General features: G+C 39.6%; 1 protein-coding gene and 1 long non-coding RNA gene across 6 annotated transcripts in view; one reads left to right on the top strand and one right to left on the bottom strand.

Annotated features, from left to right (window-relative positions):
• The window catches only part of LOC128091231 (uncharacterized), a 105,740-nt gene that overhangs the window by 43,495 nt on the left and 37,366 nt on the right, over nt 1–24,879 (top strand). For 2 of the 3 annotated variants that reach the window (XR_008211309.1, XR_008211307.1), the window contains one exon: nt 12,112–12,359. This is a non-coding gene — a long non-coding RNA (uncharacterized LOC128091231). Of the gene's footprint in view, nt 1–12,111; nt 12,360–20,349; nt 20,467–24,879 lie in introns of those variants that run through there. The other variant, XR_008211308.1, reaches the window with a different exon arrangement.
• CD200R1 (CD200 receptor 1) overlaps nt 13,751–24,879 on the bottom strand; it is a 48,439-nt gene continuing 37,310 nt past the window's right edge. Inside the window, exons 3-7 of one of the 3 annotated variants that reach the window (XM_052704256.1) lie at nt 20,283–20,591; nt 19,301–19,588; nt 18,472–18,571; nt 17,677–17,728; nt 13,751–15,454 (exon numbers count right to left, since the gene is read on the bottom strand). In XM_052704256.1, the coding sequence (XP_052560216.1) occupies nt 15,332–15,454; nt 17,677–17,728; nt 18,472–18,571; nt 19,301–19,588; nt 20,283–20,591 (872 nt within the window). In that variant the 3' untranslated portion in view covers nt 13,751–15,331. The remainder of the gene's footprint in view (nt 15,455–17,676; nt 17,729–18,471; nt 18,572–19,300; nt 19,589–20,282; nt 20,592–24,879) is intronic. The other 2 variants (XM_052704277.1, XM_052704267.1) reach the window with 2 other exon arrangements.

Here is a 24,879-nt window from a genome sequence, read left to right as displayed (position 1 = left end):
ATATTGGCCTACAGCAATTTATTTTTGTGTGTTGTTAATGAAATTTCAGCCGGTATTTTACAAATATTTTCTCTTGGTCTTAGAACTAAATGTTCCAAAGAGCTATCATAAATTAAAAAGAAACAGGTAGAACGTCTGCAGAAAGAAGTCAGGATAGGAAATACCTTCAGAAGAGCTTAATATTTGACTGAGAAGAGACATTGATTCCGGGATACTTGCGGAAAATCAAAAAATGACAAGCATGCAATGTTCAGTCCTTGACCTGACTTAAAGGCACTGACATGTCTTTATCCAATCCAAAAAGGATTTATCCTTGGATTCATCCATGTCTTTATCTTCCTCAGTAAGGCGTTCTTGAAAACCTTAAAATACTCTTCTTGAACATCCTGGCATTTTTAGTGGTAGAAGCAATTAATATTAGAAAACAGACTCCCAAGAGAGACTCCAACCCTTAAAACAGTGTTCTTTCTGTGTTGTTTCTAGTTCATATACGACTTTTACCTACCTCCAACCAAAATGTTCTTTTTCTAAAAGGAGGAGGACTCTCTTGTAAAGGATTAGGAAGATTCTGGGCATCTGGTATCTCTCCTTGCTGCCAACTCTTCAGTTAAATATAGTTGCAGTCTCTCCCTTGTGTGTACGGGGATAAAAAGCAGATGTCTTTCAAATCCTAAGTGAAGTTTCTGTAACTGCCATTTGAAAGAAAACACCCATGGCTTGTGCATCAGGCAAGTCTGAACTGAAACCATTTACCAGAGTAAATATGATTCTCCTGGTGTCATTTTTAGAGGCTCCTTTTTTGCACATAACTGCTCTTTAAATGAAAATAATCACTGTTCCCTAAATATGTGATTTTTTTACCCTGAGAACACTATTAGGGATTTCACAAATATTACCTCAGTGTATATTCAGACATTATTAAAACAAATTACTCCATTGCAGTACAGCTAAGGCCCATTCATTCATTCATTCATAATGGTGGAGGACTGCATAACGTCCCTGAAAGAACTGCTCTGTTGTGAGTATACACACTGAGTTATTTAAAATTGATTTATTTTGTTAATATCGTATAATGGTTCCCAGGAGGAGATAAAAACAAACAGATCAGAGCTGATTATGCCTCCAGGTTATTCCCTGAGACAAGGCAGTAACTTTTAAGTCTAGAACTTGCAGCCACAGAAAGATACTGCTTTGTGCTTTGTGTGCTTTTTTTCCCCCTGCATCCCTTTGAACCTCACAGTATTCGTGTGCCTTGGGTGTTAAACCACCACAGGCCTGCATTGTACAGCTTGGCCCATGCTCTCCAGATTGCCTAAACTGTATCTGGCACAAGTCCAGAGGGGTCTTGTGCAGACTACTGTAGCTATTGGAAACCACCTACACAGCTCTCTGGTTTTGGGACTCTGGTCTTGGGTCGTCAGTTGGCACAAGGTTAAATTCTCTGCAGAAAAACACTCCAATAGTTGAGGATTCCCAGTGCACAGAGGCAACCAGTTTGTTCCACCTTTTCTGTTCTGTATATGAATATACATAGGACATGACCTAGAACACAAAAATGTCTGTATTAACTTTGGCTTGACTTAGAGATTAGGGCCAGCTAGGAAATTTGGACCCATATGGACCTTTATGGGATCTATAACAGTAAAGGCAGTTTTAAGATCCAGATAAGTGTTCCTCTGAAAACAATAGCAGGATTAATGTGTTGCATGTTTCTGACCCTCCATTTGCTTCCACTTTCCTGTCAGATGCAGGTTTCTGTAGACTTTAATGATAATGCAGCCCGGAAAAAATAAATCCTCAGGATTTTGTTGACTGTCTGTGGTTTCCTCCACAAACTATTTTTTAAAATAGAACCTGATGAGCAGAAGCTGCCTGACCCATGAGATGATAGATAGGTAAAAATGAAGTGGTTCACTGACTAAAAGAGAATCATGAGGTTTTCACTTATGCTCCTGGGACCCTCAAGGCCTCAGTGGATAACACGACCTTATTTAAATCCTTTAGTAATCATCTAGGGGTCTACCCAATGAAGCAGTTAAATTACTTTCAAATAAGATGAGGCCAGGACAAGGACACATTTTTTATTTCTTAATGCCTAGTTGAAGCATTGCTACTTTGATTATATGTCTGGTCTGGTCTTCAGATAGAGGCCTGATTCAAATCTATTAGGGCTGCATTTTCAAGGCATTTCTAGTAGTCCATACATCTCCTTAGAACTTACATGCAGTAAGACTGAGTAAAGCTAACAAAATGTGGACCCTGGAGTGTACTTTCACCTGTGGCTGGCATTGAATATTTCTATGCAAAGCTGGTAAAAAGTGGGGTTTTTATCCAAAGAATTTTAGTCGTGCTGGGGTCTGTCATTTTCTTTTAGAGAGTAGGAATGAGATGTTTTCTAGTGCTGCTTAGCATCAGCACATTCTCTTCAGAAAACTATCAAGCTCTAGAAGTATCTATAACTCTCTACTGTTAAGTATACCTTCTGCTGTTTATCTGCTTAATCCTTGGCCTCCACTGTAAGTTTAATATACTACATTATCACTCCAGTTATTGCCAGCAGTGAAGTTAGATTTGGAAACTGATCTTCTGCCCTTAGTTTCCCAGTTTCCAGTGAAACAAGGATGAATGTCATTGTATGCCCATCCTTATACTATAGTATAAGTACTATATAGTGAGACCAACTTCCCTTTTTTTTTTTTTTTTTTTTCTTTCCAATTTTCGCCTACCTCCCATAATCAAGCATTGATTCAGGAGAATCCATCTGTGAAAGATTCAGGTTCTCAGACTGTGAATTGGTAACTTGTGATACAGCCTTATAAACGAGGACGAAACATTTTGGATGAAATCTGGGCTCCAAGCTTCATGTTAACTTCTTCTGATCTGATAGAAGTCGGTTTCAAATATTTTATTAGAAACTTCTTCTGCTTCGGAAATGGGAAGCAGCAAACCATTGCAGGAACCTGACTATATGAGAGGGGCAGACACAGGGTAGACACGTCTGAATGAGGCTCATTCACCAAGACCCAGACAGCATGCTTAAAAGCTGTTGGGAATCTCTGTATAGTCTGGGGCCTGCCCAGCCCTAGTTTGAGCCATACAGATTGCTTTAATTAGGATCTTCTTTGCACTAGTGCAGGGGCCCTGGTGCACTAACGCTATTGCAAACCCCCAGTGCAGATGTGTCATACTGTGCTGACAATGGCTTCATTCTTTTGGCCCTGCATGTTACACATTTTTTTTACTGATGGGTATAAAATCTTCTGTGTTACTGAAATTGCAAGTTACTTTTGAGATGCTGGAAAGGAATGAGGTAAAAAAGCTTTAAAGTACAGGTCTGGCATGAAGGCTTGGTGTTTTTTCTTCGACTCTGTCTATTTGTCTTTTCAGACTGTAAACTCTACAAGGAAGAAGGTTTTATTCCCTGTTTTTCACTAGCATTTCTAAATTGTCCAGTGATCCTATTAAATAATAGTAAAATTATATACATATATTTGTATATTCATATATAAATATGCAGCTTGAAATTATTTTGTAAATACCTTTTTTTTTAATTTGCAGCTTTTCATCAAAGCAATTCTTTGGTAAAATTTAAAAGCACATGGAATTTCCAATAAAAGACAAACCCAAAGAGAAAAAAGAAAAAAATGAAAAAAACCAAACCAAACCAAAAAAAACCCCAAAAACAGCAGGGATAGAGATAGAAAGGATGAGCAAATAATGAAGTTTATATGTGGGGTATGGGTCAGATTTCAAAAGCAGATGGAATAAACTTAAGCAGAACAGCATGTATTCCAAATTGGAATCAGCTATATAATATTACGAGAAGTCTGTGTACCTCCTATTGTAAATATTTATACTTTTGAATTTCCTTAGTAAACTGCCAGATATGATTCCCCAAAGGACATTATTTACTTGTTTTAGGCTTTAGCTAATCTGTTCTTAATTTTTCCTGTGAGATCAAATTCTGACATTACTGAGAGATGAAGGTTTTTGTATTGCAGATCAAAGAGGAATATAACTCATAACTCATTACAGCATCATATGTTAACACCTAGCAGACTATAGTGACTAGAATTTGACTTCATAGAGCATTAATATCCGAATATTGTGACATTAAAGGTCCATAAACCTCCCTGAGAACAGAAATCCCGTACTGATCCTTGCATAAGTGACTTCTGCACAGTGTTCCCTATCCTAAATTGCTGCCTGTACTTCCACACTACTTCAGCTTTTTGCACCTAAGCATGAGGAAGCACATCTTTACTGTGTGGATGACAGAGCACTGGCACAGCTTGCTCATAGAAACTCTGGAATATCCTCCTTGGAGATCTTCAGAAGCCACCTGGCCATTGACCTGGGCAGCCTGCTTTGGGTGTCCCTACGTGATCAGGGCTGGGAGCTGGTGACCTCCTGAGGTTCCCTTCCCATTTCAGCCATTCTGAGATTCCCGTGATTAAAAGGGAGAGCTTAATGCATCCAAAGATCAATGGAGAACTAGTGCAGAAATTACGCTATTTAGGTTTATGCATTTCCTGTTCTGTTTCACTGTGCCTGCAGTTGTTAGATTTCTGATAATACTGACAATATGATCAGTCTTGCTCTAGATGAATGCTGTCCTATTAGTCTAATTCTGAGTTATTCTGTGTCTCTAATTAATTCCTGTCCTTTATTTCATGCCTTGAATTCCATCTGCTGCCTACCTTCTCTCCACAGCAGGAATATGGTGTCTTACATACTTTCAACTTAACTGCTTTGATGTCTGCCGAAAGAAGTCCTCATAAGAACTGGTTTCTGCTTTTTTTTTTTTTATCAGAGACATGTAGTTATTTAAGTTGTTATTGTTGCTTGAATGGCATAATAATTTAACATTCATTTCAATAGGAACAGAAATGGAAACTGTATATCAGCTTGCAGAGTTAGTCGTTTGAGGTGAGCCTTCTCAAGACAGTCATAATTCTTACACCTCTGTATGCTTTTGAAAACCTTAACTTTGGTCCAGGAAGGTCTAACAAGGCATTAAAGCACTGAAAGTGCAGCCAACATTGCATGCACTTTCAAACATCTTGATAATATCCTGTTCTCTCATATCTGGTGTGTATGTTTAAATTCTAAGTTCCTTAGGTCAAAGACTGTCTGCAACTCCCTGTTTATATAGTGCTTACTATATCTTTGTCAATTTTGATTAGTCTCTAGATATTGCTATAGCACACATAGGTAATAAAAGAGCAATGATCTTCAGTCACTTCAGATTTGAGCCAGCGGCATAGAGGCAAGTCTCCATTATCCCCCTGAGCCATTCATTCAGTCTTTTGAAAGCAAGTTCTTAAACAGAACAAATCATTTTTCTTCCCCTCTCTCCAGCAATCCCCAGTCCTTTTTCTTTATGTAATTAAAAGGCAGGCAAAAGAGAATAACTCAAAAGCCCTCGGGAAAAATATGTCTCCTGAACACCTCCAGATCCTGATGACAGAACAACAACAACAACAACAATTTAAAAAGATTTCCTAGTTTGGCAAAAGAGTTTTGATCAAAATAGCTGCAGTTTTCAGGGATTAGATTTGGTCTGCTGTCTTGCAGAAGTAAGAATTGGACAGTGGCTCTTTATGATTTCATGGCCCTATGGTTTGGCTGCCAAAGTAAGCATGTTTTGGATGAAAGTCTGAAAAAGGGAAGAAAAAAAAAAAAAAAAAGAAAAAAAGAGCTGGCATCAAAAGACATTTTGGTGTCTACCTCCTGCCCTAACAATTTTCTTTTGATCTTTAGCCAGGACATGAGAAATACAATCCTCCTACATTAAAAGCAATTAAGAGATCATATGTTAGACTGTATGTGACTTGAGATTTGTTCCCTTTATGGAATGAATAAGGTTAATGGAATCTGGCTATAAGCTGAAAAGCCACCACGGAAATTTTTACAAACTTTCTTTCTTCTACCCCCTAAAAGTAGCTAGAAATTTCTTTCTCATTTTGATGACAAGAGGAGTAGAGCAGTAGGGAATAGCTTCCTGAAATAATATTTAAGAATTCTTTTGAGTTATTCTACTATACTTTAGTTCCTTAGACCTAGTGTCTTGGACTCTTTCACTCCCATTCAGTCATCTAAGTGATTTTTTGTGTCCTGCTTTATGGTTACGATTATGGTTATAAAGAGTAGAAATAATGTTTACTTTCAGCTGGTGCAGTAGAGCTTGCAATGGTAAATGAAAGCAGATGACGTCCAACCAAAGTCCCAATGTTATACATTGTTTTTGCAGTTTGTTTCCCACTCTTTTTAAAGCCACCCTCCCATCCCTGCGTACACGTGGCAGTGTTTGTAGATTCTCAGCCTTCAGAGTGTTAGCAGCTGAGTCTTGTGTAACCTTTCCACTTTAGGGCATGAGCTCATCAGCTTGTACAGCTCAAGCACTGCTGAGCACTGATCAGTGTGAAGAGACCATAGGAAAACAAATAAGCAAATAAAAACCAGTGTCCCATGGAAAGCATTACTTAATAAATGGAGAAGAAAAAATGATTTGCAGCAAGGTGATATCTGAAATCAAATACCAAAGGACCTTAGAATGTTATTCCTTAAAAACTCAGCATTATTCTCTATAAGAATGTTATATGCACTTCTATGACATGGAGGAAATATGGAGGGATGGGAGCGAAGGGCAAGTTTCCCCATCTGACCTGAGTTTGGCAGTTTCAATGTGATATTACTGTTTTTACTTTCTGTTCTCTTAAATGGATTAGCAGTATTCACAGTTAACTATGGTCAAGCTCTGGTGTGGAGGCACTTTGATGCTAGAAGAAATGCTTAGTTTCTACACAGTATTATAAGTAGAAGACCATGCAGTTCACAAAGTAGGTCACTATAGTTGCCCTGTTTTACATAAGGAAATGTGGGACTTCTAGAATTAGTTTGCCTGTTTTTACTGGAGGTATTGTCAGCTGTTTAAAAATGGATTTGAGGGTGCTTATAACAATCTTTCTTTACTACTGCAGTTGATCTTTCCTGATTTCTATTCACAGAGGCCTCAACAGACTCGAAAGATAGGCTGGGGTGAACCTAATGAGGTTCAACACGGCAAAGTACAAAGTTTTGCAGTTGGGCTGGAGGAATCCCAGGCATCCATACAGACTGGAAGGAGCGGTCCTTGAGAGCAGACCTGGGGGTCTTGATAGATGAAAAGCTTAACATGAGCCAGTAGTGTGCTCTTGCAACTTGGAAAGCAAATGATATCCTGGGCTCCATCAGAAGAGGGGTGGCCAGCAGGAACAGGGAGGTGATTGTCCCTCTCTACTCTGCTCTTGTGAGGCCCCATCTGGAGTACTGTGTCCAGGTCTGGAGCCCCCAGTACAAGAAAGACAGAGAGCTGTTGGAGAGGGTCCAGAGGAGAGCCACAAAGATGATCAGGGGACTGGAGCACCTCCCCTATGAGGACAGGCTGAGGGAGCTGGGCCTGGAGATAAGAAAGCTTCAGGGTTTGCAGCCTTTCAGTACATAAAGGGAGCCTACAAACAGGAGGGGAATCAACTCTTTGAAAGGATGGGTAACTGCAGGATGAGGGGAAATGGTTTTCATTTGAGGGAGGGAAGATTTAGGTTGGATGTCAGAGGGAAGTTCTTTACAGAGAGAGTGGTGAGGTGCTGGAACAGGCTGCCCAGAGAGGTTGTGGATGCCCCGTCCTTGGAGGTGTTTGAGGCCAGGTTGGATGGGGCCCTGGGCAGCCTGGTCTAGTATTAAATGGGGAGGTTGGTGGCCCTGCCTGTGGCAGGGGGGTTGGAGATTCATGATCCTTGAGGTCCCTTCCAACCCGAGCCATTCTGTGATTCTGTGATTTTTGAATGGGCACAGTGTAGTTCTAGGTGACTGTAAGCTGATTATTGTACCCTTCATGTTCCTGTCTATTTAAAATACCAATGATGATTGAGAGGGGGTCAGTGAGACTGAATATATAAGTAATGATGAAGTGCTGTAAAATCCTTGGCTAGAAAGTGTTACTGGCAGGCAGTATTATTGCTCTTCTAAAGTATTCTGACTGCTGCTCTTTAAATACTAAGTCCAGAGAAGGAGTGCCTTGTGGCACTGGCATCTCTTACATTTGCACCGTGCTCTTGGTTTGGATATCCCCTATCCCCCCTTGTTAGCAGGTCTATTATGTGTTGAGTTGTTCTTCTGCCTTGTGGCTCCTGGAGTTGGAAAGGGGCAAGTGCTGGCAGTAGTAAACACTCCTAAAACACGTTGCTACAGTTTTTAATCTCTAAGCCACTCTCATATAACTTCTTCTAAAGTTTCTACTGCAAGTCTATGCTCTTGATCCTACCAGAAACAGGGTAGTACAGTTAGGTTGCATTTGGATTTCATGATCTTTAAGGTCTTTTCCAACCTGAGCAATTGTATGATTCTGTGTTTCTACTTCCCTTTCCTGAAACAGCGTGTCAAGGAATGTGGTGGATCACATACATCCGTGCCCAGTCATCTGTTTGTTTTGTGTTTGAATATGCAGCTTTTCACACTATACATCCTCAGTCCCTTGTGCTATGTTTATAACAAAACTTGATATAGGAACCTTATTTTGGAAGCTGATGAAACTTCTAATATTATTATCAACATTTCAGTACAGAGAGGTCTGAGTGCTTGCAGAAAAGTGGAAAGAGAAAAAAAGCAGGGGCAGTGGCTTGGATTGAGGTGGTTACCCAGGAGAAACATAAAGGGGACTAACATCATACTGCAGATGACTGCAATAAGATGCAAACTTTAAAATATATATATATTTGATGCATGGTTCTCAGTGTGAGAGAGCCATGAAAGATACAGATGTAAGGGCAAAGAGTTGATGACAGAAACATTCCTACCAGGTTTCTATACTTATGTTTTCTTCTGAATATAAATTCTTGGACATGTTTTATAGGGTTTTCTTTAGAAAGAAAGACTACACATAGCAGTGTGGGAATGCCTAGACCCTACAATTAAAAAGGCAGCATAAACTCCCCTTAGTTTTCAAGATCCTCTCCAGTTTTATCTTTCATGAAGGCAGAAAATGTGGCCTCTGCCTACTTTCTCCATCATGCTTTCCATCAGGTTTTGATGATTCTCATTCACTGAGGTGGTATGCAGTGGTCTCTTACCCATTTCCTTTTCCTCTTTCCAAACTGGAAGATGGAGATTAAGCTCAGCACACATGTGGTACCAGAGGATCCCACAATAGGATTCAATCTCTTTGTATGTTGTGTGGTGTTCTGGGTTACAGGTGTGTGCTGAGGGAAAAGAGTAGGAAATCTGGCCAAAGCTGACTTCAGATGTTTATTTTACCTAGAACATAAGCAACAATTGTCTGAATTGAATAACAACTGAAGCAGATGCCATTCTGCTTTACTGTCTGCACCTTTTTGATCCTACTAGCAACAAGAGTAGTTAGGCCATACGCCTCTGTCCTTTGTTGCATTTCCACTGGGACCTCACACCCACCTGCTTCCTTTCCCAAAAGAGCAGTCCAGGAGGTTTGGGAACCAGTGGGGTCACAGGAGAGAATTAGCTGTGGGTGTCAGGCTGTAGATGGATTTGGATTCCTGTAATAAAAAGGAATAGGAGCCTTCCCACTGAGAAGGTGGGGTGCTGAAAAAGGAGAGAATCCACTGCTTTTAACTGCAGTCCTTTGAATTCTCATTAATTCCTCCATCTTCCCAATATGCCTTTTAATGCCCCACCTGTCGATATCCTACTGGCTTTTCCCCATTCTCTTCTCTATCCCATCAGAACTTACAATAGTACAAAAAAGCTACTTTAAAAACTGTGATTTTGTGTATACCATAGGGATGTCAGTAATCAATTTTGAATGAGCTTGTTGGTGAATATTATACTGTATTTGCTGCATTCAGAATTGCCTTATATGCCACTATTGTTTTATATGCACTGTTGTGTCACCTTCAGGAAAATGTGTTGTTTTTTTTTTTGAAGTAAGAACCTCGTGTCACAAAAGAAGCTCCACATGTAAGAAAAAAGAATCACTAAAATCCCAAATCCAGTGAGAGAATATATGGAGAACGACTATTCCTCCTGTGGCAGTGTTTTTCAGAGGATGAGGTGAAACTGTCATCTAGTGGTCATTATAGGTTTTAACTTATTTCCCTGTATAGCTGTTTTCATCTGGATATAGCTGGAATGTTTCTTATTCCCAGGATATATCACCTGAACATGCTAAGCTAGAAAAAATAATATTAAAAAAACAATGGTGAGGCTTTGAGAGGAAGGGAAAAACTCCACAGATTTTGATCAAGTGGAATCAAGTTTAATAACATTATGTAGCAAGGCTGTGAACTCACTCTTTCCTCTCTATACTATCATTTACCACAGTGACACATGAGCTTCTGCCTTAGAGGTGTGAGGCCGAAGACCAAGATACCTGATGCCAAAATAGGGCATCAAAAGAACTTCTCTTTTTAGGCCTTTTTATATTTTGTGGGTCAGCCTGAGTTTCAAATTTCCTCTTAACAGCAGCAACATTTTATCCTAACTCACCCCAGAAGAAGGTTTTGTTACAGAATCAGCACAGAGCCTGTGTTTTCAGTTGGACAGACGCAGATCGTAAGGTAGAAGAGCCTTCAGCCTAGAGGTGTAGGTCTTCTGATGTGCCTTGACTTCTATAAGTTGTAGTAAACCTACAAGGACTTATCAGCAGTCTACATGCACCTTGAGCAGGCACGGCCTCAGGCACCTAGATCTTGGAGTGCAGCTATTGTAGAGCAAGTGTATTGATATTGCCAGACAGAAGCTGACTATGTGCATCTGCCCACCATGGCCTTGTAAGTTAATTAATGTTTTACAGATTACTGATTGGTAAAGCTAGTAATAACACCTAGACAATAATGACTGAAGGTAAGAGAGAAACTGTGGGAAAAAAAGTGAGTCTGGTATGCAATGTGATAAGAATATACTCTTAGAAAGATTAAAGCAATTAGAACAGTGTTCTGAGTTTGATGACTCAGGCTAGGGTGTTGTTGTGTAGCATTGCTGATATAGGTGCTACCTGCATCCAGTATGTGTGAAACAGCTCTAATTCCAAGCAGAATTGTGGCAGACAAAAACAGCTGTGAATTCTCAAGTTTTTTGTATGGTGAGATTGATGGTGCCAATCAGTGAGGAAGCTTTTTACACAAACAAGATCTGTGTTTGAGCAAAATGGATAGCGTGAGTCATAATATGTGACAAACATACTTCCCCTCTAGCTCAGTTTGTAGCTTCTTTGTGTTATTCATATTTTCACACTGTGTTGGAGTCCCTGTTTTGAATTTGGATCCCTCTGTACAATCTGATAGCAAATTCAGGGCCTAAATATAGTGTTTGCCTTGTAATGCTTACAGTTTTAACTATACCAAGGGGCCGTGATGACAGACTTTGGATACCATAAAGGAATGACAATGCAATCTGATCTGTCCAGTAAGCAGCAATTCCAGAATGCCCATATTCTAAATAATGTCATTTTTAATGAACAGATGTCATTGCAGAAGTTACACAAAGGCATTGTTTGGGGTGTGAAGGAAAACACTGAGGTAGCCTTCTAAATGTTTATGCAGTTTCCTAGCCAAGGAATGTCCCATCTGTGTTAAATGAGAAAAAGTGTAATTATTTTTAAATTTAACATGTGGTTAAAGACATTTGTCACCTTTAGTCTGCCAGAGAGAGATACTTTCTCAGTAGTGAATGTCAGGGAGAACAGAACAGGCTATGGAAGCCTTTCTGATGTAGTGACTAGTGAAATATACTCAGTAACGTAACGTAATTCTGCTTAGTAATTTCTGTGAATTTGTTTTCTCCTCTCGAACTGTGTTTTTGCTTTCTAGCTATGACTAACTGCATTGCATACTTCTCTTCCCCTACCAATAGAATATGAATCGCTTCTTACACTGCTTATAAAGATTTCAGAACTTTTGCATTTCTTTTAATTACTGTTTCTTGAAACTTATTTATCAGTCCCTTGCCAATAGATTTTCCTAGATTTGTGTAAAGAAATGCAGTCATTCTCTCTATATATAAAAAGAAGTCCCTTCTACATCTGCAGTTAAGTGCCCATGTCAGTGCTCATGTGAAAGACATCCAGCTCTAATGTCAAAATTTACATTTATCTTCCAGAATGATGAAAACAGAAGATGTTGAACTCATTTTAATTCATATCTGGCAGTAAGCTGGGCAGAACAGCGGGGCAGTCACACACCGAACAAGGGAACCCAGAAAAGACATCAGGATTAAAAACTAGACTGTGGATAGTAAAGCACAAGTACAAGGAGGTGATACTGGCAGGAGAGAGGAGCTGTAAGTCCTGAAACCTGATGGAGTGCTGAACAGTTAATGGGTCACGTTAGGAAAGCTGTGTGAAGCAGGTAAGTGGTCATATAATGACGACTCTGCTAGAAGTTGTGTTTTAATGAAATTTTATATATTGCTGTAATGAGTGGTGGAGGGGTTGACTCCGTACCCATGAAATAATTTCTGGTTAGAGAGTCCCAATAACTGATGTTTTGCAGCTTTCATCAGTTGCAGGGTTTATAGTGCATCCATTTTTTCATACTGTCAGTCTTATCTTAAAAAATAAGCCCTTATTCTGAAGGAAGCTGCTGTTCTTCAGTGAGCGTCACAGCACCTGCTGACTTTCAGTGCATGTAAGCTCAGTGTTCAGGGTTCTTTATAGTCATAAGATAACCATGATTATTAACTGCCTGATTAGAGCAGGAATGGCAGTTGTGAACTAGCAAGAGACTGCACTGTATGTGTGTAAATACAGCAGCTAAGGTGGGAAATAAAATTAAGCAGAAGTAAATGTTGCAGCACAAGGTTATTGATCCTTGATAAATGTGGTGGAAACCAAAACTTCTGAAAGCAGTTGAAAAGCTGCTAACTTTCTTCCGACTCTGTAACATGCTGGGAAGTTTTAGAGGGTAGGATTGTCTGACCAGTAATAGATAAAGAAATTTTGGTATGGAGGATGACTGTAGCACAATAGCAGTACACTGCAAAGAGAAATAGCAAGTAGCCTGATAGAGAATGAGGAATGGAGGAAGGAAGATTCAGTGCTTCTTGAAAGAAAGATGATTTTATACATATGTGTACCTGAGATGCTTGTATGTATTTATCACAGTCACAAAGTATGGGCAAAAGCCTATTCTCTGTCAAATTACTGTAGAGGATCTGCCTGTATCCTTGGCTATGCTCATCAGTTAGGCACAAAAAATGCCTTCCTGTCTACATGAAAGGGCAAGATTATTTATTGTGTTGACTGATTGGGCCTTCTAGCCCTTGGCTGCACTGAGCTTCAGGTCAGAAAACATTCATGCCACCATCAACAGCCTACTGACTCTTGCCTCAGAGTGCATGGCCTGATGGCCTGATGGTGGAACAAAGTAGAGGACAAAGGAGATAATTGATCAGCTAGCAACTTAGCAAAATCTAGGTCTGAATCATACATGTTTAGTCCAGTGTAATGGACCTGTAAAGAATCTTAAAACCCTGCAGCTGGACAGCAGATTAGCAGGTTCTGTACTTGGATAGATTTAATATATTGCATATAAACTGGCAAGAATCTACCTTGAAAAACAGCTGCCCCACAGGATGAAACCCATTTTATGGACACTGAACAACATAAATGACTTTCCAGTCCGTAGGAAAAAATCTGAGAAGTGGTGGTTGTTTGCAATGCAAAGAAAGGTCACTCAGACAGCATTACACCTATTTAAAGAGGGAAATTTTAGAGGACCATGACTGACTGGTTCTCTCCTTTGGGAAGACACTGGAAATTGGAGTTTATTTAGACCTTCATGTCTGTAGCTGATTTATATTTCAGTATGCTAAATTCATTGTGCAGCTTTGATCCATCACATTTCAAAATGACAATGAAATGGAGAAAAGCAATACTTGCATACATATGAACACTTGGACAAAAGCAGCTGTTTCACAGCTCATAGAGTGAAAATCAATAATCACATCAGTTTACATGAGTAATGCATTCAAAGAACTTCAGTCAATGTAGAAGTCTGTTTTCTAAGCATAGCCCTCAAGAGACTACCTCAAAAGAGAACTCTAGCAACATGTGAGAAAGAGAATTCTGTGATCTAAAGGAAAAATCCTGTTCTTCTCATCCTACCATCAGGCCAGCTACTCATTCTGTCTTTTCAAATACTGAAAGAAAAGGCAGTAAACAGAAATTTACAAATGGATCTCTTTACTGTTACTGTAAACCAGTTTATACATTAGTTAGTAAGACATCAGTCAAAAAATCTTGAGAGCTGCTAGTTTAGATATATATATATATATTACTTATTCTGAAAATATGTTTTGGGAAGATGAGAAGAAATCACCTTAACATGAGACACTTTAAAATATACAAGCTAATTTACATGCAACAAAGGGGACTTGCAGTTACATTAAAAAAAAAATAATGAAAGATCTAGACATATGAGTAAAATATCTCCAGTTGCACTTAAAATAAATATCACAATCATCAGGAGCTTTGTCCTTTTAGTACATTATTGCACAGTTATAGATAATATTTTGAACTTTTCATTGCGAAATACTTGAAGTTAATTTCTGTTAAAAAATAGCTTACCAGATTTGAGTAATGTAATTCTTTTACATTACTTTAATGCCAATACATTTAAGAAGACCCCATCTCCAGATAGTCTTATAGAAAAGTAATCAAAGCAATATCTGACTAACCAAACGGACAGGTTTAGTGGAAATACTGAGCATAAACCTAACGAGTTAAATCAGCATGCTAGTGATGTCTCTTTTTTTAGTGAATGAACTTGTACGTTCATGACTCATTTCCATTTTCAGAGCAGAGAGATTGAAGCTCTTCCCTACTGATACCTTTTGCTAGGCAAAATGTTCTGTGATGATCAGAGCCATTATGTTAGTCATTTGTCAATTAGGAAAAAGTGGCTGCTAACTGAAGGGTGTTTGACTTAAACACTCTCCCCATCTCCCAAATGTATGCAACATAGTGTCAAGAGTATCGAAGTAATGCCTAGAAGTGACCAACAAAACTAGAATGTCCAATGCAAGAACAGCAAAGGGAAAACCAATCATAGCGTATTTTTTCCAGGAAAAACTATGTCTTGATGTCAGTGAGATTTTCCTTAGGAAAAAAAGGACATCTCTTTCCTTTACCAATGAGGAAGGCAAAAAAGAGGGGAAAAAAAAAAAGAACTATGCAGACTCATCGATTAACATATATCTTTAAAGAGACCTAGTGAGCTATGTCGCCTCCCACTTTGGCCAAATGCTTTGAGAAATTTCTTTCTGTGACTTGTCTTAGTAATAGAAATCGTCTCTCCCCTTTCCAGTGTTGCTGAATCACTCATGTTGCTGGTGACTGTCCTTGTGGAAGATTCTGCCTCAATGTCAGATCAGATACTGAGTTGTAAATTGCATTTTCCTTCTGCACATACGTAGTATAAGGTTCCACCTCCACTGTGTCATCCTAGTAAAACAAAACCAAAAATTGTGAATACAGAAAGTAGTTTATTTTGTCAAGTCACTGCAAGCTTTTCATCTGGAATGAAGAAAGTATGAAGTTCAACAAGGCCAAATGCAAGCTCCTGCACCTGGGTCAGGGCAATTCCAAGCACAGATACAGGCTGAGTGGAGAATGGCTTGAGAGCAACCCTGAGGAGAAGGGTTTGGGGATGTTTGTTGATGAAAGACTCAACATGAGCCAGCAGTGTGCACTTGCAGCCCAGAAGGCCAAATTGTATCATAGAATTATAGAATGGCTTGGGTTGGAAGGGACCCCAAGGTTCATCAAGTTCCTACCCCCTACCCCAGGCAGGGCCACCAACCTCCAGATCTGATTCTAGACCAGGCTGCCCAGGGCCGACCTAACCTGGCCTTGAACACCTCCAGGGATGAGCATCCACAGTCTCTCTGGGCGCCTGTTCCAGCACATCACCACTCTCTCTGTAAAGAACTTCCCCCAGCATCCAATCTAAATCTTCCCTTCTTGAGCTTAAAATCATTCCCCCTTGTCCTGTCACTGTCTACTCAAGTAAATGTTGATTCTCTTCCTTTTTATGATCACCTTTTAAATACTGAGAAGCTGCAGTGAGGTCTCATAGAATCATAAAATCATAGAATGGCCTGGGTTGAAAAGGAACTTCAAAGATCATCTAGTTTCAACCCCCTGCCACAGGCAGGATTGCCAACCACTAGACCAGACTGCCTCAAGGCTCTCAGCAGCCTTCTCTTCACCAGGCTGAACAAGCCCAGCTCCCTCCTATCTCACCTATCTTTATAGGATAGGTGCTTTAGCCCTCTAGTCACCTTAGTGGTCCTCTTCTGGACCCTCTCCAACGGCTCTACATCTTTCCTGTACTGGAGGCCCCAGACCAGAACACAGTACTCCAGATGGGGTGTCATGAAGGCAGGATATCCTGGGTTGCATCAAGAGAAGCATGACCAGCAGGTCGAGGGAGGTGATTCTGCCCTTCTGCTCTGCTCTCATGAGACCCCACCTGGAGTCATATGCCCCTTTCTGGGCTCCCCAACACAAGAAGGACATCAAGCTTTTGGAGATGGTCGAGAGGTGGGCCATGAAGATGATCAGAGGGCTTGAGAACCTCTCATAATGAGGAGAGGCTGAGAGAGCTGGGAGGGGCTCATCAGCATGGAGAAGGGAGAACTCCGGAGAGACTGTAAAGTGGCCTTCCATTACCTGAAGGGGGCATGCAGGAAAACTGTAGAGGGATGTCTTATATAAGTTTGTAGTGACATAACAAGGATAAATGGCTTTAAACTGGAAGAGGATGGATTTAGAGTAGATGTTAAGAAGAAATTCTTTACTGTGAGGGTTGTGAGATACTGGAACAAGTTGCTTAGGTAGGGTGGACACCCCTCACCTTGGAGGTGTTGAAGACCAGGCTGGATGGAGCTTTGGGCAACCTGGTCTAGTGGGAGGTGTTCCTGCCTATAGCAGGGGGTTGGAACTAGACGACCTTGAAGGGCCCTTCCAACCCAACCTGTTCTATGATTCTGTGATAACTGTGTAGGGTCCACACTAATGAAAGTGTGCCAACACCAAGACTGGTATATAACTGGTTATTTTACATTTATGAAACTGTGTCTGTCAGCAACAATTAAGAGGCAGGGCAGCAGAAGATAAATAACAAAAATAGCTAGAATTGGCTAAGTCATTTCAGAAATCTAAGCTGAAGTACTTTAAAAATGTGAGAATTTGAGCCTTGAATCTACTGTAGCTACATGGAGAAGCACAATATATATGTCTCACAATTTCTGTGCATGCTTTCCTGTGTTTGTCTTGTTGTTTAATCATTTTATTTACAATCTTTCTTAGTATTCCCCAATCCACAAAATTGCCCCCCTTCCTGGGTATTGTTAATACAACACCTGTGACCAGTGTATCTCATATGGCCGGGAAGATGCCGTGGGACTTGCTCCTTACAATAATACAAGATAGCAGTTATTGAGTTTTTGCTGTTGAAACATGCTGCTAATATTTGCTCCAAGACAGAATTATGGTGGTGACAATACTGAGATACAGCTACATTCAAAAGTATATGACATAATATTGCCAACTGAAAAAATAATAATAATTAAAAAAATAAAAATCTTAGGGTTTCTCTTACTTGACCATGTTTTCAAGGCTATTAGAAAATCCCTGATTTAGTGATGGGCTAATCTCCTTACCTGCAAGGAATATGTAGGAACAATATCAGGAGGTTTGGTTTTGCGACAGAATCTGTGAGAAAGAAAATAAGCATTAAAACAAATGTCATCCTCTGGAAGGATGCACAATTTGTCCTTAGTGAATTTGTACTGAACTAATTATTCATCTCTGGGAGAAAGTTGGAACAAAAGCCAGTTTAGGAATAGGAGACAGAGAGAATTTATCAGGAGTGTTCAGTCAAGTGCTAATTAGCCTTTATCTGCACAAATTATTTTTATATTCTTTTTCCATGGGACTGCTTTCTTCTCCACTCCAAATCCTAAAGGGTGTAGAATTCAGCTTCACCCAGAGATCTTGTTCAAAATACGTATAAAACCTGCTGCCCCATCAGTTGATATGGCAGGATAGCACTGATGAATCCTCTGGCACTTGATAAAGCTTAGTGGAAGAGAAATTAATCCTCTGATGTGAACAAGAGAGACACTGACAGGCTCTCACAGTACCTGAAGACTGCATTTACTCTGCCAGTTTCCTGACAGAATGAAGTTTCCATTCAGTGCAGCATGCAGTATAATGAGTATTGCTTGCCAACATCTAACCATCTATGTTTTACTCAGGGGCATTATTCAGTGAAGATGTGTGCAATGCACAATTACTGCAGTAGAAAGTCAAAATATTTGATATAGTTAATTCACCCATAGTGGTTACCATGAGCAGCACAGAGAGACAGAATCATTTGATTTCAAGACACAAACAGTATTTAAAGCTTTCTGCTAACACCAGATGAGTTTTCCTTAGCCCCATCTTGTACATACCTGTAACCATGGAGCTTTAAATAGTAAATGACAGCCGCAAACGTGATGATGATCAGGAAACTGAGAACGATGGCTATGCACAGGATAAGATATCTGTGTGCTAAATGCAATGAGTTAGTCTTAGTTATGTCTTCTTACTTCTGTTTCTTTAGTAAGTTTAAAGCTGCTTTAATATATACATTTTCAGCATGCTTGTAAAATATAATCCTCTTTAGCAAAAAGGAAAGTCATTAATGAAAGCTATCTGAGAAATGAAAACATGGTTTGTGTCAGAAACAAAAGCAGATGGCCCAAATTCCACAGTGGACAACTCATGACATTTATGCACTAAGTTGTGGATGATCCTCTCACAAGGACTCTGCATATCTCCATATTGCAATTCACATGTAGTTATCCAATTAAAGAAAAAAAAATTCGAAACAAAATGCAGAAACCAATCTTACTGTGTCAGATATTCACAACTCAAAATGATTTGTTTGTTTCTTCTAGATATATGGTAGTTGGGTCTCTTTCTCTCTCTTACCATGATCCGAACAGGAGATCATTTGCATTTTAACAATAAGAGCATGTCCACTCTGATGCTGCTTCCTACAGCTTTCCAAATACCCAAATAACACTAATGCATCAATGTACTTCCGTCTTAGGGAAGAAACCACTTGGAAATAGTGTCTGGAATGCAAACAAACTGTCAAAGTTTATGAGCAAAAGTGGTATGGGATGGCACTCATCTATATAGAATTTGATTGTAGGTTTCTTTAGCTGTAGAGCAAGAATGTGAAGAGAGGGTTAAATGGGACTTTGAACACTGAGCACACAAAGGGAAGCTTACGTGAGGAGCAGTCTATGGACTTGGCCTCGTTCAGAGTTGTGTGGGACACGATGCAGGTAGGATTCTTCCCATCGCTGCTATGTGCTGCAAACCTGCTGAGAACTGTCACTGTCCCGTTACTGTGACTGTCTGCTCTGGGTGTGGAGTTGCTCTGTGGGACCCACGAGATCTCAGCAGCCGGCTTCTCTGTCTCTGCCTCGCACACAGGGTTCCCGTGGTCATCGCAGTACAGAGCCATTCTCGGGGAAACTGCAGAGCACCAGGAAGGGGGGAGATGCGTGTGGGTTGCTGCAGTGGGACAGGAGGTTTTATCGACTATCCAAAGGGATCGTAGTGAGAACAGGGGAATTGGAAGTGCCATCTCATCACAGCAATGTGTTCCAAAGCCACAGGAGACAAGGGCATATCTTTTTTCATTCTGGACAATTCTTCTACATTCAAGTGAGCTACTACAGCCACGTGCCTTGAGAGGAGGTATTCCTGGACATGGAGGTAGGGAATACCCCAGAATACAGGCCTGAATTAGTCTTTTGTCCCAAGAGACATCAGAGTCATAGCTTAAGATGGATTGGAATGCCAACTGAGGAGGAAATGATGCTGTTCTTCCTATCTGAGTACTAACATAATGTGTTTGATAGGATATCTTGGTACTTATAGTTGTTTATCTTATATGCTTTAGAAAAATTAATGTATTACTGAGTTACTACAAAATAACATGTTACCCATGCAAAATCCTTCTGTGTCTTGAAAATTGCTTCACACCTGTTACTTGTAACTCTATAGGAAGAAGAAAGAAGAATTTTGGCAAATAAGAAAAGGGAAGAAACAGTTACTCTACATGAAATGCATGACCCTTTCTAGCCATGAGAAAGCTCCTCTTCTTACCCTAAACTTCCTCCCACGCACAAGGAGAGGAGCTTTGTTTGCCCAGGCCTGGACACGGTCCTCTGGAGAACAGTGAAATGAGGAAGGAGACCCTTACCTTGCACAGTCAGGTGATGCAGGCCATGGAAATTCCCATCTGCATTTACCACTTCGCAGGTGTAATTTCCCTCATCAGCCATTCCTACTTGCTGTATCTCAAGTGCATGATCCCAGTCTGGTCTGGATCTCCAGTTTATTCTGTCACTGCAGTTGGTTTTTTCTGTCTTGTTACTACCAATCAGGTGTGCCAAGATGCATTGGCCTCCAGTCTTGGGGCTTATTTTCCATGTTACCATAGTTATATTTGTTTTGTTAGGGCAGGTCATCACAGCGCTGTGACCCAGGGGTGCTGACACTCTGTTAATTCCTGGAGGAGACAAGGAAGGAGAAAGAGGTATGAAAAGGTGTCCAAGGATGTTACGTATGGCCTTGGAGTTCTTGTCTGTGCTTCACGGGGAATTGCCAGTAATATTACATTCTGGAGGGAGGCCCTGCCTTTGATTATCCATAAAGTTGTCATCTGCTATGGACTGTGGAGCCAGTGGGCTATTACAGTCTGCTCTATCAACATGTTTCCCACTGGGACTTATCTTATTCGATGAGAGAGATACTGCAAGAAGAGCATGCTCCAGCACATTGATTTTATCAGATCAATATCTTATTCATATGTATTCAACTCTTTGTTCATTGCTTAAACATTTCTTGGTAGATTCATTTAATTGTTTCCTGCCTCTTATGTCTCTGTTCTTTCTATCAGAATCTCTGTATAGTTGCCACTTTTCCAGGTTTGTAACTACTTTGTCTTTGCTTATGTCACTTGGATCAGATTCTCTACTGGCAGTCTTTTCTGAGAAAGCCATTGATTTCTACTGTCTTGATAGGTAGCAGGGATGCAAACTGATCTCATTTTCCTGTACTGGAGAAAGAGATATCCCTTTTTCCTAAGGTATTGTCTACTGTCATGAGAAGTGCAGGAAATATATTTATCTTTTTTCCTTAATTGAATACATTTTTAATCCTCTTATTGGACATCTACAAAATGTGAGATTATCTTACAGTTCTCCTGCTTGTTCCATCATGGAACCACTACAAAAATTCAACGAATATTCAAAGAATATTTTTAATATGGCTGAGTTGCTACAGTTAGCATCGTGGATTTGCTGACAATAATATAAGAGGCAAAGAAAGCTTATTCTCAGTCTTCAAGATTTGTACAGTATTTAGATCCAGTCCAGGATATTTCTTAGTTCTTTTTCTCTCTTTATGCCATCTTAAAATGAGTGACTCTACAGGTAGTGCAGCATCATAAAATGACCTAAAACACAGCATGTCAGACAAATACAAAATGGATGTATAAGAGCAATGATGCCTTTGTGGGGGGTCATGGTTATATCTATTGGATCTCTTCTGATTCAGACAAGATTAGTAACTCTTTAGGCCTACTATTCCAGAATGCAATGCTGATATCTTCTTACAAAGGAAATTAATTTTGTCTGATCTAGGTGGGAATTAAGTACTTTGCTCTTTGAAACTGCTCTTGGAATATGGCTTGTATCTGTGGGTAAATACAGGGATTATCGATCTTCATGACGGCCATGATCCAGCTATGTTTTCACAGCATTGTTTACGCTAAAATATTGAACTTCAGTAGGACATCCCTAACAGTAAGAACTGAAATTAAGGTTCTACTGAATGAGGTTTCACTGAAAGGCTCACCTCCGCTAGTGAGCAAAAGCAATATTCATTATTTGGGTTAAATCCTACATGTCCATCTTGCTAATTGTATGATTTGCTGTCCCAATTTTTTATGCTTTAATAAATAAATAAATATTATGCTTTAATAATAAGTAAGGAAGTAAGTAAAGTAGTTTTGTTTCTTATATAGCCTCAAATTGCAGCAAGGGAGGTTCAGATTGGAAGTCAGAAAAAATGATCTCCACATTTTCACTGTTCTTGTTTTTAGCAAGTTTTGCGGGTTGGGACATTAAAAATAAAAATAAAAAATAATTTTAAAAAGAGGTTTCTTTTTTTAAAAGTTGATGGGTTTTTTTTTTGTTTTGTTTTGTTTTTTTGTTTTTTTTTTTTAAACAAAATTTGCCAGGGGTGGGAGGACAAAGCTTGAGAAACAGACAAGCTGAACAGGTATTTGCCACACACACAAAAACTAGTGATTCAGAAGATAGGTGGTTTTATATGCACCTCTCACCAGTGTCCTTTTCCCCCATTTTGTAAAAATATGCCTGAACACTTCAGGGCTGTTACCACCTTTTATTTGACCATCTGGTCATGACTTTTTTCTGAAACTGTTATTACAAAGGAAGTAAGCAACTTTTATATCTGCATTCATGCAAAATAAATCCAGCACTGTGGCAAAGACCTTGATTGTATCTGTCAGACATGATTGCAGCACAGATAGCAATGGGGAAGCTTTGTGCGAGAGAAAAGTCTAATGTCTCAGAGGTGTCTTTATTTTCTAAGTCTTTGTGGACATAGTCATTCACACTGTGTGTACACGGTGCTCATACGTGCTTTCATGCTGTGACGGGCAGCAGTCCACATAAGGCATACGTAAGTCCTACCCATCTTTGCTCCATGCATGCAGCTACAGAGGTGTAAAATGTGCCCAGTACCTCTATCCGTCTTGCTTATGAGGCTAAGATGGCAGAGGATCTTTATTCAGCTGGTATAGCAACTTCTGTTGACTCTAATATTGTGTCTTGTTTGTGTGTTCTGTTTCACATTTGCATGGAAACATTCTCTTTGTTTTTTGTTTGATTTTCTTTCTATGACACTGACTTCTTTTGGGCTTTAAGTGATGACTTTTGGATGGAGTCATGTACAATGACTTTTGTCTTTGTCTTTTCATGATCCATGAGCTGTGTGCTTAAATAACCTAAATGTTTGTATGGAAAAGCCCTGGACATAGTGTTCATGACCTCTCTGGAAGTTATCACTTTGCCCATTGGAAGGGCGACAGCCAGGCCACTGTGATGGCTCCTCTGTATTATGTAGACAAGTAAGATTTTCTTATGCAAGACAAGTAGCTGCACAGTCAGGATTGCCTTCAATATTTTTTTAAATTATATTTTTATTTTTTCCTATGTGTCCATGAATTACTTTTTCCACAAGTTGTCAGGGCTGAATCATTTTTGAAATGTTAGATCTTTTTATACTGACCAGCCTTATAACTACTCATATGCCTATGTCTTCAACTGACACATCCAAGGGGTCAGGTTTCTAATCTTTCACTGTTTCCTTGACAGTTACAGTGCTGTGAAACCACTCAAAATGATGTCATATTTGGGACAGTTCTGTTTTATTTCAGCTATCCACACTGGGATATTTTCCTTAATAAGTTAATATGTGATGGGTGTTGTTCACAGTAAACATTTATGTAGACAAACACTCGGAGGTGAAAGAAAGATTATCTGTCATTCTTTAAGATTAGTTCCTTACATGTTATGACATTCATAGCACACTTCCTCTGTGAGGTACTTTTGAGATTGAGAGAAGGCAAAATCCCAAGGCATAGATAGCAAAATGGCATGAACAATTGCGAAGGGGATGGGACTTTTATGTTTTTTGGTCCTGTTGAAGGAGAAACCAAATAACCCAAAAAATCAGCAGTGTATCTATATGTATAAATAAACTCTTGAAGAATTAGGTGTAGTGCTGATGGAACACAAGAGCCCAAAGCTGCACTGGAGGAGGCTCAGACTAGACATTAGGAAAAATTTCTTTACTACGAGAGTGGCCCAACACTGAAACAAGCTTTCTTGTGAGGTGGTTGATGCCCATATTTGTCAGCATTGCACTCAGTGACATGCTTTAACTTTTGGTTAGCCATGAAGTTGGACTGGATCATCTCTGAAGGTCTCTTCCAACTGTACTACACTATTCTATTCTAAATGCAAAGAGTTAGAAGACCTAACTTGTGCTTGATTATTCAGACCTTTGCCAAAGTCTTCCCCAGACTGGACCTTTCTGAGTTTCTTGTTCCCTTGCTTAGAGCTGGAATTCTGTGATCTGTGCCAGCACAATATGAAGGCCAGTTCCTGAACATGTACCACACTATAAGAAATGGTCCTAATGAAAACCACCTTTAAGTTTTTAGTCAGATCATTACTATTAGTTTGTTTGAGAAATCAACAGATAAAGTGCTAACTATTCACAGTTTTCTGATACATAAATTATACACCTTGTCTTAATTCAGTTATTTAGCATTCTTTGATACATTGTTACACTGAAGGTGTTTTAAATGATGAGGTTTTTTTTTCTGCTAAATATCATTTCAAGAAAATATGAGGTGCATGTTTTAAAATCAGATTATTTTACCAGAAAAGGAACTGAAAAAAAGCCTTTTCTGTCAGGATGGCTTCTGCAAGTGAGCTCTATGAATGCCTCTGAAAACAGGAGAACAAAGTGTTTCCCTGCCAGCTTAACAAGGCCAAGTGCCTCAGAACTCTGAGTCATGTCATCAGTATAGCTGACCTCATCTAAAAATGACTAAGCAAACCTCTGCATTCAAACAGACTATATGTTGGAGCTGAGGTGGTTGGGGTTTTGTTTGGATAATGTTTGCAATGTGTACCAGAAAAGACAATCTTGTGCATGCATAATGGTGTACACTTTCATGTACATCCTATAGGAATATC

Source organism: Tympanuchus pallidicinctus, unplaced genomic scaffold, assembly GCF_026119805.1.
Source record: "Tympanuchus pallidicinctus isolate F22 unplaced genomic scaffold, pur_lepc_1.0 scaffold10, whole genome shotgun sequence".
Taxonomy (NCBI): domain Eukaryota; kingdom Metazoa; phylum Chordata; class Aves; order Galliformes; family Phasianidae; genus Tympanuchus; species Tympanuchus pallidicinctus.
The sequence above is the reverse complement of the archived record's forward strand: the minus strand, read 5'-3'. Positions and strand labels throughout refer to the sequence as shown.